The sequence below is a fragment of the Marmota flaviventris genome, chromosome X, assembly GCF_047511675.1.
Source record: "Marmota flaviventris isolate mMarFla1 chromosome X, mMarFla1.hap1, whole genome shotgun sequence".
In the NCBI taxonomy this organism is placed as follows: Eukaryota; Metazoa; Chordata; class Mammalia; order Rodentia; family Sciuridae; genus Marmota; species Marmota flaviventris.
Window position 1 is genome coordinate 10369400 of NC_092518.1, and position 12565 is coordinate 10381964.

Sequence of the window (12565 nt, forward strand, 5' to 3'; positions counted from 1 at the left end):
CAGGTTCTCCTTCAACACTGCCGAGGTAGGGAACTTGGCATTTATGATGCTTGTGTTAAGAGAGCCCCTGCCCCCGGGTCCCACTGCAGGGCACAGACGTGACTGCATTGATGGGCACTGAGCTCTCTAGTTTTGCTGCCATGCTGCTTGGGACTCTGGACTCAGGAATATACTACTTTCCCCTCCTTTGTTCTTGACACCAGCTCCTTGCAAGTCCTTGTAAAAACACCCAGAGCAGTCTTCTTTTCTATAGTCACCTCCACAGGGAAGGAGCAAGAAAAATCCTTTAGAGACTTGATTTGTCTTGCTGTAAAGAACAATTATCCTTGTCCCTTGTCCAGTCCCCAAGATGAAGTCCTCCACATTCAGTACCCCAAAGATCTGCAACCTGGAAGTCTGTTTATCATTCCTCTCTTCTCCTCTTTCCCTCCCTCATTTTCCATCTCTCCCCCTTTCCATCCCTCTCTCTCTTTCTCTCTCTCCTCAGTCCAGGATTTTGGCTCCTCCTGATTTAAACTGCATTAGTCTGTCTTGATTAGGAGAAGTCTCCTTGTTTATGCAGCAGTCACTACCTAAGATCTCCCAATAACAGAGGGGACCTTTGATGACCTGCTATAGGCTCATCAAAATTGAGGGAGACAATGGTTTTGACTGTTTTCCCACTAAGAAATATCAGAAATACACAGTTGATTGTGGAAACAAAGCCTGGACATGATTCTGTGTTAAGCAGTGATGATTCTTCAGAAAGCTGCCCAGGGTGCCTGGAGCTCCCTTGAACCACTGCTAGTCCCCAGACCCCCTGAGAATCATTGCCTGAGTGGTTTTCTAATTCCTGAGTGTTTTTTTACTACTGAATAATAGCTGGGTAACTTCTTATGGCCAGGACACCCTTGTGGAATTTGGGTCATTTGACCCTTCCTGCATGATGCCTGCCTGCCCGGATTACTGGACCTACTCCGGGTCTCTGACTACCCCGCCCCTCTCTGAGTCTGTCACCTGGATCATTAAGAAGCAGCCAGTAGAGGTTGATCATGATCAGGTATGTTGTTTTCACATTTTCCACGTGTGGAGACCCTAGTCTGCCTGTCTAAAAAAAAAAAGGTTGGGTTCAAACTTTGACAGTTTTAATACCGTATCTTAATTTGGATATGATTTAGGAAATGCTTCAGATTAATTTGAAAGAAGAGTTCAAACAAGGAAGAACATAAGCTGCTTGCTTCTGTATTTAACAATTACTTATGTTTTATACATTGTGCATTTTATATAGAGCATGAATCTCTATATAAATTCAAGACCCATTTAAAAGGAAGAATGGAGGCTGGCAATGAGATATATTCAAAGATCTTTAAAATTCTTAAGGGAATTTTGCAATAAAATCGCAAGATAAAAAGAATCTAACAATGACTGTCCAGGAATTTTAATGTAAGTTACTTGTTTTAAACCTGGGATTAATTTTTTCCCTAGAAAATAAGTTTGAGTGGTAGCTACTATGTCAATAAACAGAATCCTGTTTAATTCATAATATAACTAAAGTAGAATAGTATTTGCTCATAATTGCTTTATGGGATTTAAAAATTTGACTATAAACCATTTTCACAAAAAATGAAGCCTTCTAAACTCTTTTTTTATGAAGTCAGGATTACCAATACTAACATCCATTGAAAATTGGACCCTTCCTCAAGAGTAAACTCTGAATTGGTATCTCTGAAGAACATACAAGCTAAAAAACAACAAACAAACAAAAAAGCCCTAAAATATTAGAAATAGAATACAAAATAAAAATCTATCAATACATTAGAAGAACTATATACTTTGTCTAAGTCGTGTATATTGTAGTAATGTAGGAAGAATGATTCATTATGAATGATATTAATACAATTCATTATATCAGTGAATCTAATGTTTAAAAGTCATGTTATTTCCATAGATTCTTTTTTTATTTTTTTGTACTGGGGATTGAACCCAGAGGTACTTTACCACTGAGCTGTATCCCCAGCCCTTTTTATTTTTTTATTTAGAAACAGGGTCTCTCTAAGTTGCTTAGGGCCTCACTTAGTTGCTGAGACTGGCCTTGAATTTGCGGTCCTCCTGTCTTAGCCTCTCCAGTTGCTGGGACTACAGGCATGCTCCACCACACCTGGGTTCTATAGAATCTTAATAGACATTTGTAAATTTTTCTATTCAGTATTTATTTATTCTGCATTACTGCGGATTGAACCCAGGGATGCTCTACCACTGAGCTATATCCCTGGCCTTTTATACTTATTTTGAAACAGGGTCTGACTAAGTTGCCCAGGCTGGCCTTGAACGTGCAATCCTCCTGCCTGAGCTTCCCAAATAACTGGGATTACAGGCATATGCCACTGTACCTGGCAGTTTTTTGGGTTTTTTTTAAATATCTTTTTAGTTGTTGATGGACCTTTATTTTATTTATTTGTATGCAGTGCTGAGAATCGAACCCAGTGCCTCACACGTGCTAGGCAAGTGTTCTACCACTGAGCCACAACCCTAGCCCACTCCACCTGACAGTTTTAAATAATTTTTAATAAAATATAAATGAATAGAGACTTATTTAATATGAAAAAAGAGATTGATCTCAGTTTAAAAGTAAATTTGAACAGAGCTAGGGATGTGGTTCAGTGGTAGAACATTTACCTAACATGAGTGAGGCCCTGGGTTTCATCTCCAGCACTGAAGGAAAAAAAAAAGAAAACAAAAGAAAGAAAAGTAAATACAGTTGTCACTTGGTATCTGCAGAGGATTAAGACTCCCCATGGATACCAAAATCTGCAGATGCTCAAGCCCTTACATGGAATGGCATAATATTTGCATGTGACCTACATACATCATCCTGTATACTTTAATCATCTCTAGATTACTCATACTACAATGTATATCCTATGTACATGGTTGTTATAATGTATTGTTTAGGGAATAATGACAAGAAAAAAGTCTGTACATGATCAGGACAGGTACAATTTTTTTCCCCCAATACTTTTGATCCACAGTTGGAAGAATCCACAAATGTGGAACCCATAAATTCAGGGGACCAACTATAGTATGTTTAATATAGAGAGGATTATTCCAATATTAAATTTTATATTAAATTATATTCTGGAATTAGCAGGGTTTAGTGGTGTGTGTCTGTTGACCCACCTAAGGCTTAGGCAGGGGAATCTCTTGAGCCCAGGAATTTTGGGCCAGCTATGGGAAACAAAGCAAGACCCTGTCTCTTAAAAAAAAATGTTCTAGAAGTAGCTAATACAATTAGATGAGAAAATTTTAAAAAAATAGGAGAAACAATAAAATATACTACAAAAAATAAGTTAATTTGGTGATTACTGTAGTACAATATTAATTTTTTTTACATTTTTTAAGTTATAGATGGACACAATACCTTTATTTTATTTTATTTTTATTTATTTTTTATTATTAGTTGTTCAAAACATTACAAAGCTCTTGACATATCATATTTCATACATTTGATTCAAGCAGATTATGAACTCCCATTTTTACCCTGTGTGGTACTGAGTATTGAACCCAGTGCCTTATGCATAGTAGGTGAATGCTCTACCACTGAGCCACAACCCCAGCCCCTACCATATTAATTTATATAAATAAAAAAAATATTTGAAATATGTAAATCACAATCAGTTAAAAGATATAATGGAAGAAAGAACCCTATTTATAATAGAAACATTATAAAATAATGTTTAAAATATAAAATACTTTGCAATAAGTTTAAGAAGAGAGTTCAATAAGAAAATTTAAAATATTCCTGCAGGACACAAAGAAGATGAGTTAGTAAAATTCACTCTATATTATTGGACAGGAAGATATCATAAAAACACCTTTGCTATCTATTCTCCTGAAGTTGTTATTCTTCATGAATTGTTTATTCTCCATAAACTTAACATAGTCTCAATAAATATACCAATAAAAATTTTAGTTGTAGATGGACACAATATCTTTGTATTATTTGTTTATTTTTATGTGGTGCTGAAGATCAAACCCAGTGCCTCATATGTGCTAGGCAAGTGCTCTACCACTGAGCCACACCCCAGTCCCTATACCAATAAAATTTTAAATAGGTATGTTACTTCTAAATTCAAGTACAAACAGATAAGTATAAACCAGGGAAAATTCTAAAAGAGAAAATGAGGAATGATTATATTCACAAAATTATAAAGACTCAAAAATTAAATACTATAGTACTGATGCATGAATAAAAAGAACAATTAAGTGAAGTGTGCTAGGGATCTGCAGAGAAACAGAACCAATGGTGGGGAGGATGAATTAGTATTGGGGTCCTCTAGAAGAACAGAATAGAATGTATATATAAGAGGAGATTTATTAGATTGGCTTACATGATCAGAAGCTGGATGCAGGCTGGAAAACTGAGGAAATAAGTAACTACTCAGTCTAAGAAATTGGAAGTCTCAGAACCAGAAGGAACAATGATGCAGCCTCAATCTGAGGCTGAAGGCCTGGGAGCTCCCTGGAAAGTCATTGGTGTAAGTCCATGTTCAAAACCTGAAAAATCTGGAGCCGTATCCACAGCAATGGCAGCATCAAAAACTACATCCACTGTAGAAGAATGGAGTTTGCACAAATGTGAGCTTATGAGCATCCCCTTCTACTGCTTTTTGTTCTGTCCGGGTCCCCCAGTCTATTCAAGGTAGGTCTTCCCCCCTCAGTTCTCTGACCCACATGCCAATCATTTCTGAAAACACCCTCATAGATTCACCCAGAGTGTGCTTCAACAATTTCAAGGCATCTCTCAATCCATCAAGTTAACAACCAAGATTAACCATCAGAAAGATGGAGATAGAGATTTATTTATAAGATATTTTCTCATGTGATTATAAAGGCTGAGAGTCCTAGGAAAGCTGGTAGGGTAGCCCAAAGACCTGAGACCTGATAAGCCAATGGTGTAGATTCCAGTCCTGGTCTGGAGACTGAGAATCAGGAGCTCCAAAAGGCATAAGATTGATGTCTCAGTTAAAAAAAAATAGTCACAGAGCAAATTCAGCCTTATGCCTTTTTGTTCTATTCAGGCCCTCAGTGGATTAAATGATGTCCATCCACATTGGAAAGGCCATCTGCTTCACTCAGTCCACCAATTCAAATCTTAATTTCTTTAGAAAACACTCTCACAGACATATCCAGAAATAGTGTTTAACTAGCTATCTGGGCATCCCTGGCCCAATCAAGTTGGCACATAAAATTAGACATCACAGGAAGAAAACAGTAAGTTCAAAATTATATCCAAATACATATGAGAATTTATTTTAGGATAAAGGTAGCATCTCAGCTCAGTGAGGGGAAATTATACAGCATTCAGTAAGTGCTACTAAGGAACAACCGAGGAGTTAAATGAGTGGGGAAAAAAGTTGGATCCAGCATTCAAACTATTAAATGCAAAAAATACCATCATAAAAATCCTAGAATAAGCATAGGAAAATCCTTTCATACCTTCAAATGGAAGAAGCTTTATCTAATTATAATACAAAACAAGAAGTCCAAAAGAAAACAGCTAGTAACTGAGACTGTGTATTTTTTTAAAATTCTATAAGATAAAAACCACCATAAATAAATGACAAATAACAGATTTTGGTTGCCCATAAGCCTAGGCTTTGTGGTTTACACATTTTCTGCTACTAATCTTCATATTTATAATTTTCATAACACTAAAAAGTTAAAAAATAAATAAATCAGAAGGTCAGTAGCCCATGTAAGGAATTTTCAAATAAAATCTCAACACAGGAAATTCAGTTAGAAAACCATTTCCTGTCAACTAATCCTAGTAACCTGGAATCCTACCATTCAGTGTTATTCATTGTTTGGGGGAAATCCTGCTGGTCTTTTATCTATATAAATATATGTAATTTTTGTAACAGAATCATTCTGTGCATACCATTTTACTTGTCTTTTTGCTCAGTGATGTGCACAACATTTTTAGATAATAACCATTATCTTCTATATAATTTTTAATGGATATATACTAGCCCATTTTATTGATCTCATGTCACTTTTTATTACCTACTTTATGGTACTTGGGTTGTTCCTAATCTTTTTCAATTAGCTGAATAAAAAATTAACATTAACTACTTGTATAGTTTCCTAATTTCCTAAGGCATATGTGTAATTTGCAAGTACAACCACTCTGTTGGTACTTGCCTCTGATCATGTCCTACTTCTTCAGTTTTATTTGGTCTAAAGTCTTTACTTCAACAAACTAAATTCTCTTCTTTCTTTTTCTCTTTTGTTGGACCTTGTGCATGCTGGGCAAGTGCTCTACCACTGAGCTACACCCCCAGCCCTCCAAACAAATTTTCACATGCTTACTTACTGTGTCCCAGGTTATTCTATGTAGCCACAGTGGGCCAGATTGACTGAACAGATTTTCTGGCTAGCTTGAAGTAGTATGCTATAACATGGTTGCTAAGAAAGACAGGGGCTATTGCTGCATCAAAGAACAACATATTGCCTTAATATTTTGGGTTGCTGCTTCTGTATTGAGCTATACTATCCAACACAATAGCCACTAGCCACATATGGCCACTTATATTTAAATATGAATCAACTTAAATAAAAAATTCAGTTTCTCACACTGGTCACCTGGTCACATTTCAAGTGCTCAGTAGCCATATGTGTCTTGTGGTTACCAGGATGGACCATGCAGAGGATATTTCTACCATTAGAAAAAGTTCTATTGGACAGCACCAGTATGAAGCATCTCACAAGACCTCTATGTGTTATTTCTTTGCTCACAATACAAAGTGCAGTGAGCAATCAATTACACAATTTTATGTTAATGATTTGGTAAATTTTTTTAAAACATACTTTTTATGCTGTTACTGTATGTATCAGGCCTTTCCTTTATTATTTGGCTGACTGTTTTGTTCAATTAAATATTAGGTTCTTGAGAATCAAAGAGATAAAGTAACTCATCTTTGTCCTCAGTCTTCTGATTCAAAGTGCATGGCTGGTTTCATCACCTTCTCACATAAGGATGGCAAAACATAGTATAGTATTTTATTCCTTGTGGAGGGTGAAGGTATCTTACTTAGAAATAACTTCTGCTTCTGAATCCAGTTTGAGACAAAATGTTTTAGAATTAGAAAAATGAAAGTTATTTATTCATGAGACAAAGCTGGATTTCTACTAAATTTATTTGTCCTTTTTCAAAAATTTTTTTTCAGCTTGAGCAATTTCGGACCTTGCTTTTCACTTCTGAGGGGGAGAAAGAGAAAAGAATGGTGGACAACTTTCGCCCCCTTCAGCCCTTGATGAATCGTACTGTCCGCTCATCCTTCCGCCATGATTACGTGCTGAATATACAAAAGAACCGCAAGACAATTGCCAGCCAAATGACTCCCTAAGATGTTCATATCTAGGCAACATTTTGCTTTAATACATATTAGCTTTAAAAAATTGTTAACTAGACTATTTTAAGTACCTTCATTTAATAATATCTTTAAATATATATTTCTTTCTTTTTTTAGCATTTCAAAGTCACTATCCTAGCAAGGCAGGGACAGGGAAACAGAACAATAGAAAAATAACAGATTAGTTAATACGAGGTTACTTTAAGTTACAATTTTTTGTGTGAAATAATTAAGGCAGAGGGAACTTCATTACTATACCAATTGAAACTGGCCTGTTTGAGAAATTTGGCTATTATTTTTCTAGTCCTGGTTTCTCAGAAAGTGAGATAAAGAGTTTTGTTTCTGCTTGGTCAGGTGGAACTTTAGTATGAGTGATTCCATTTTGATTTTTAGCCTGGTCTGTTGGGGCCTAGCACAGGAACTTAGTCCAAAACAATGGCTTCCTATAATTTTTGTTGAACAATTTCCACCTTTTAGTCAGACTTTTACCACCTTTGGGCATTAGTGCTCCTCTTAGTTACCATCATCTTGGGCTTCTGGTCTCAACATGTCATTCACAGGTGAGATGTGTGTTTATAGGTATGAGAGTACTTAACCAATTTTTGAGAAATATTATTTGGTAAACAAATTATTTATTTGATTTATAACAGTGTTTATCACTGAAGTACCAGCAAGAGATACAAGTTTTTCTTAGGCAACCTGTTGGTAATTGTAATTTTTTTTTTTTGGTACTGGAGATTGAACCCAGGGATACTTAAACACTGAGACACATCCCAAACCACAGCCCCCTTTGTTTTTTATTTTGAAACAGGGTATCACCAAGTTACTTAGGTCCTCACTAAGTTGCTGCAACTGGCCTTGAATTGTGATCCTCCTGTCTCAGCCTCCCAAGCTGCTGGGATTACAGGTGTGCATCACCATGCTTGGCTGTATCTGATGTTTTTGAGCTATCTTTTTATACTTATCAATTAATGGTTCTATAGAGTTATAGGTAGGAATTATAATCAAGTGATTAATAACTAGTAAAGGCATAAATACTGACATCACAGAACACAGGCTTTTCAGAAACAGCCACAGGGCCCAAACTGGTCCTTACTGCTTGAACAACGCCATGGTTTTAGGTCTACTTCATTTTAAAATGAGAATATTCTTTTATTATGGTTTCTCAATGAGTGTATTTGCCTTTATTTTTATTTGTTATTAGTAGTACATGATATACTTATTATCATTGTATTATACAGAAAATTTGTTTTGTAATTATAAGAATACAATATCTAGAATCCTTTATATTTCTGAAGACTAGATGTTTTACTTAATTGTTTGATCTCATAGAAAGCACTGCAGAACATTGTAAAGAAAAGTTCTTAAAGTGCATATAACTTAGAATTCTTTCATGGTACACTTACAGAAATAATCTTCAAATGCAAATAGTATTATTTTGCAATATTTATACACCATTACATAGATTATGATATTTTCCCAATGACAGAGCTATCTTCTTTTAAAGCTTCCCTTAAAAGTATTCAAATTTAGGGTTGGCAATAAAGCTCAGTAGAGTACTTGCCTTGCATGCATAAGGCCCTGGGTTCAATCCCCACCACTGCAAAAAAAGTATCTGAACTTAGTCTAGGGATGTAGCTCAGTAGTGGAGAGCCTACCTTGCATTTGTGAGTCCCTTATACTTTATCTTTAGCATTACAAAAATCAAATAAAAAACTTTATGAACTTTATTTACTTATTAGTTAAGGTTTTTTGCAATACATGTGATCAACTTAAATGTCCCAATTTATACAGTTGTTTGGAAGACTTTTGTTATAGTAATAGGAAGAGGGCTAAAATCTGGATAATTCTCCATAGTCTGAGGAATCCATGCCACTGTTGCTCTTGCTTATAAATATCTTAGAATGTTTCCAGTTGCCACTAAGGTTGTTTTCAGATGCAATACTATATCAAAAACTAGAAGTGTTTCATTAGTATGCTTGTCGTCTAGTTTGTAAGACAAGGTTGGATGAATATACACTACCATTATTCAACTGTACACTTAAAGATGGTTAAGATGGAACTGGGATTATACCAAAATTAAAAATGTCTGCTTGTCAAAGAAAGCATTCAACAATGTGAAAAGGTAACCGATGGAATTACCATGAGATCCAGCAACCCCACCCCTACGTGTATGTATGTATATATATATATATATATATCGCAAAGAATTCAAACCAGGATCCCAGAGAAAAATCTGCACTCCCATATTCACAATAACCAAGAGGTGGAAGTGACCTAAATGTCCATCGACAAATGAATCAATAAATAAAATGAGGTAAATACATAAAATGGGATATTACCTTTAAAAGAAGAAAATCCTGTCACATATGTAATGTGGCTGAACCCTGAAGACATTATGCCAAGTGAAATAAGCTAGTCACAGAAAGATACTGCATGATTCCTCTCATATGAAGTATCTAAACTCATCAAAATCATAGAAACAGAAAGTTAAAAGGCGGTTGCCAAGAGCTATGGGGGGCGGCTGGGGTTGTGGCTCGGTGGTAGAGTGCTCACCTAGCATGTGTGAGGTACTGGGTTTGATCTTCAGCACCACATAAAAATAAATAAATAAAGATATTGTGTCCATCTACAACTAAAAAAGTATTTTTAAAAAGTTAAAAAAAAGAGCTATGGGGAGAGAGGTTAGGAATTTTTGCTTAGTGGATGTAGAGTTTCATAGTGTTACAAGATAAAAAGAGTTTTAGAGATATGTTGAATGTGAATATAAGTAATACTACTGTACTGGACACTTAAAAATGCTCAAGATGATAAATTTTTAAAATGGTTAAGATGGTAAATTTTATGTGTATTTAACCAGTTAGAAGTAAAAAATAAATTCAGTAGGAAAAAATGGATAGACTTGGAATTATATATTCAAGTTGGAAGGGTATCTCTTCTCTAAGCAAAGAGGGGTGGTGAAGGCTTTTGTGTGTTGTCTTAGAAAAATGCATAAAATTCTTAAAAAGATAAACATAGAAGGCTAGGGATGTGTCTCAGTGATAGAATGCTTGCCTAGCACATGCCCTGGGTTCAATCCCCAGCACTGCAAGAAGAAGAAAAATAAAGATGAACGTGGTATAAAAAAAGTTAGTTAGCTTTATGTAGTTCATCTATTTCAAACTATAGTAGTTACCTTTTGTTATGGTTTGGATCTGAAATGCCCCCCCCCCCCCATGTTGAAGGCTTGGTCCCTAATTCAGCAGTGTTCAGAGGTGGGGCCTTTGAGAGGTGAAGGCTGTGACCTCATCAATGGATGGATTGAAAGCTTCATGAGCTTGAGGGGAGGAGCTTTGTTATAAGTGAGCTCTCTCTTTGCTCTCTGGCTGCCATGAAGCGAGCAGCTTTGCTCCCCTATGTGTTCCCTGCCATCATGGTCTGCCAGGCCACAGGCCTAAACTCCATGGACCCAGTTGGCCATGGACTAAAACTTCTGAAACTGGGAGCCAGAGTATATCTTTTGTCCTTGAAGTTGATTTTTTTCAGGTATTTTGTCAGAGTGAAGGAAAACTGCCTTAGATGCCTTTCAAAAGGTAGACATAAGCTATGCATCTTCCAGGGTACACAGACTTTCCTCCTAACCTCTTACAAACACTTAGTGCAAAACTCTATTGTGTTAAATCTGCCATTTTGGAGCAGGAATCAAGGTACAGAATGACTGTCTTGCCCTTATGTCTCACAGATAAAAAGGATGCATTTATAAGATGACTGTGTATTCTGGTTTCCAACTCCTGATTTACTTATACCTGGTGTTCTGGTGTAATTGTAATGGCACCCCCTTTCCCTCTCAACCATACTCTGGTTTACATGATAAATTCTCAGTCACCTTCTGTACAGAAGTTATGGAAATTGCTTTGAGGTTATGGTCTCTTCCATCTTGTCTTTGTCATATGATTCTCTAAGGGCCATTACAGATCCTCTGGCAAGAAACTTTATGTCTTTTATGACTTCAAAAGTGATACCTTCCTAAATATAAAGATGGGAAGTGGGCCTAAGATCTGTCAAAGGTCTTGAGAAAGAGTTTTGTATTAAAATTGCCCCTCATCTTCATTAAACAATCTTTTTGCAACATTAATGCTTGTTTAATGACTTTTCTTTCATATGTTTCTTATATGTTTCATATAAGATGTTTGTAAAATTAGCAAGACACTCTTTAACGTGTAGATCAGCTAGCAACTGGAAAATTCATAAGGGATTTACTAGAGGAGCAGTAATGTGAAGAACCAGCTAATTTTGCACAGTTCACCTCTTTTCTGTGCACAGTCCAGTGCACACTTTGCTGACATCACCACACAGGGCAAGCTGCCAGCCCCTTTCTTCTTTCCCAGGGTACGTGGTGTGGAGCAGGTTCAATGTGTGCTGGGCACCCATTTGTCAGGGTTCAGTGAAACAGAACACAGTGGCAGGCAGCAAGTTATATGAAGCAGATGCATTACTTATAGATAGGCATCAAGGGACAAAAGAAGCCTAGGATCATTTATGAGCTGGTCCCCCATGACTTGAGGCTTGAAAAACCCACCACAGTGTAGATGGAGGCTTGACTACATGGCCCCACTTGCATCACAATGTGAGGGACCCCAAAAAGCAGTCCACCCCAGGTATATAAACCAGGGGCCACAGGACCCACAGGACCCACTGGGCAAAGTTTCAAAAGACATTCCATTTCCAGAGGAGAGTGGAACAAAATCTGGCATTCTAAGACTAGTTCCTCCCTACCTCAGCTGGTATATTCCCAAAGAAGGACATGAACAAGGTCTGGGTTGTTTCTCCATATCTCAGGAAATTCATTGTGTTCCCAGAATATTCAACACTTATTCTGGAGACCTACAAGTGAGAAAGTGGGAACTGGGTTAGTTTGAAGTCACCTGGACAACTGTCTTGCATGTGGGCTATGGTAAAGTTGGTTCTTCTAAAACCAGGCATCTGTTCCTCAAAAGTAAAGGAAGATGTCTTTACTTATTGAATTCAAACGATGGTAATTATAGTTTGGAAATAGAATTGGCTTTTAGAGTTCCTTCTGTAATAAAATTAACTTGAGCAATTCAAGCTTGTTCATGAAAATGAATACAGTGGTTAACTGTTGAAAATAAATGTCAAACTCCTATAAAAGGAAATTTACATTCACTTATAAATCA

The 12565-nt window shown here is 36.5% G+C and overlaps 1 protein-coding gene across 3 annotated transcripts in view; it reads left to right on the plus strand.

The window, feature by feature from the left end:
- The window catches only part of Ca5b (carbonic anhydrase 5B), a 60202-nt gene extending 48697 nt beyond the window's left edge, over positions 1-11505 (plus strand). For all 3 annotated transcript variants that reach the window (XM_027927431.2, XM_071606353.1, XM_071606352.1), the window contains 2 exons: positions 884-1039; positions 7206-11505. In XM_027927431.2, the coding sequence (XP_027783232.2) occupies positions 884-1039; positions 7206-7385 (336 nt within the window). In that variant the 3' untranslated portion in view covers positions 7386-11505. The remainder of the gene's footprint in view (positions 1-883; positions 1040-7205) is intronic.
- The last annotated feature ends 1060 nt before the right edge of the window (positions 11506-12565 follow it).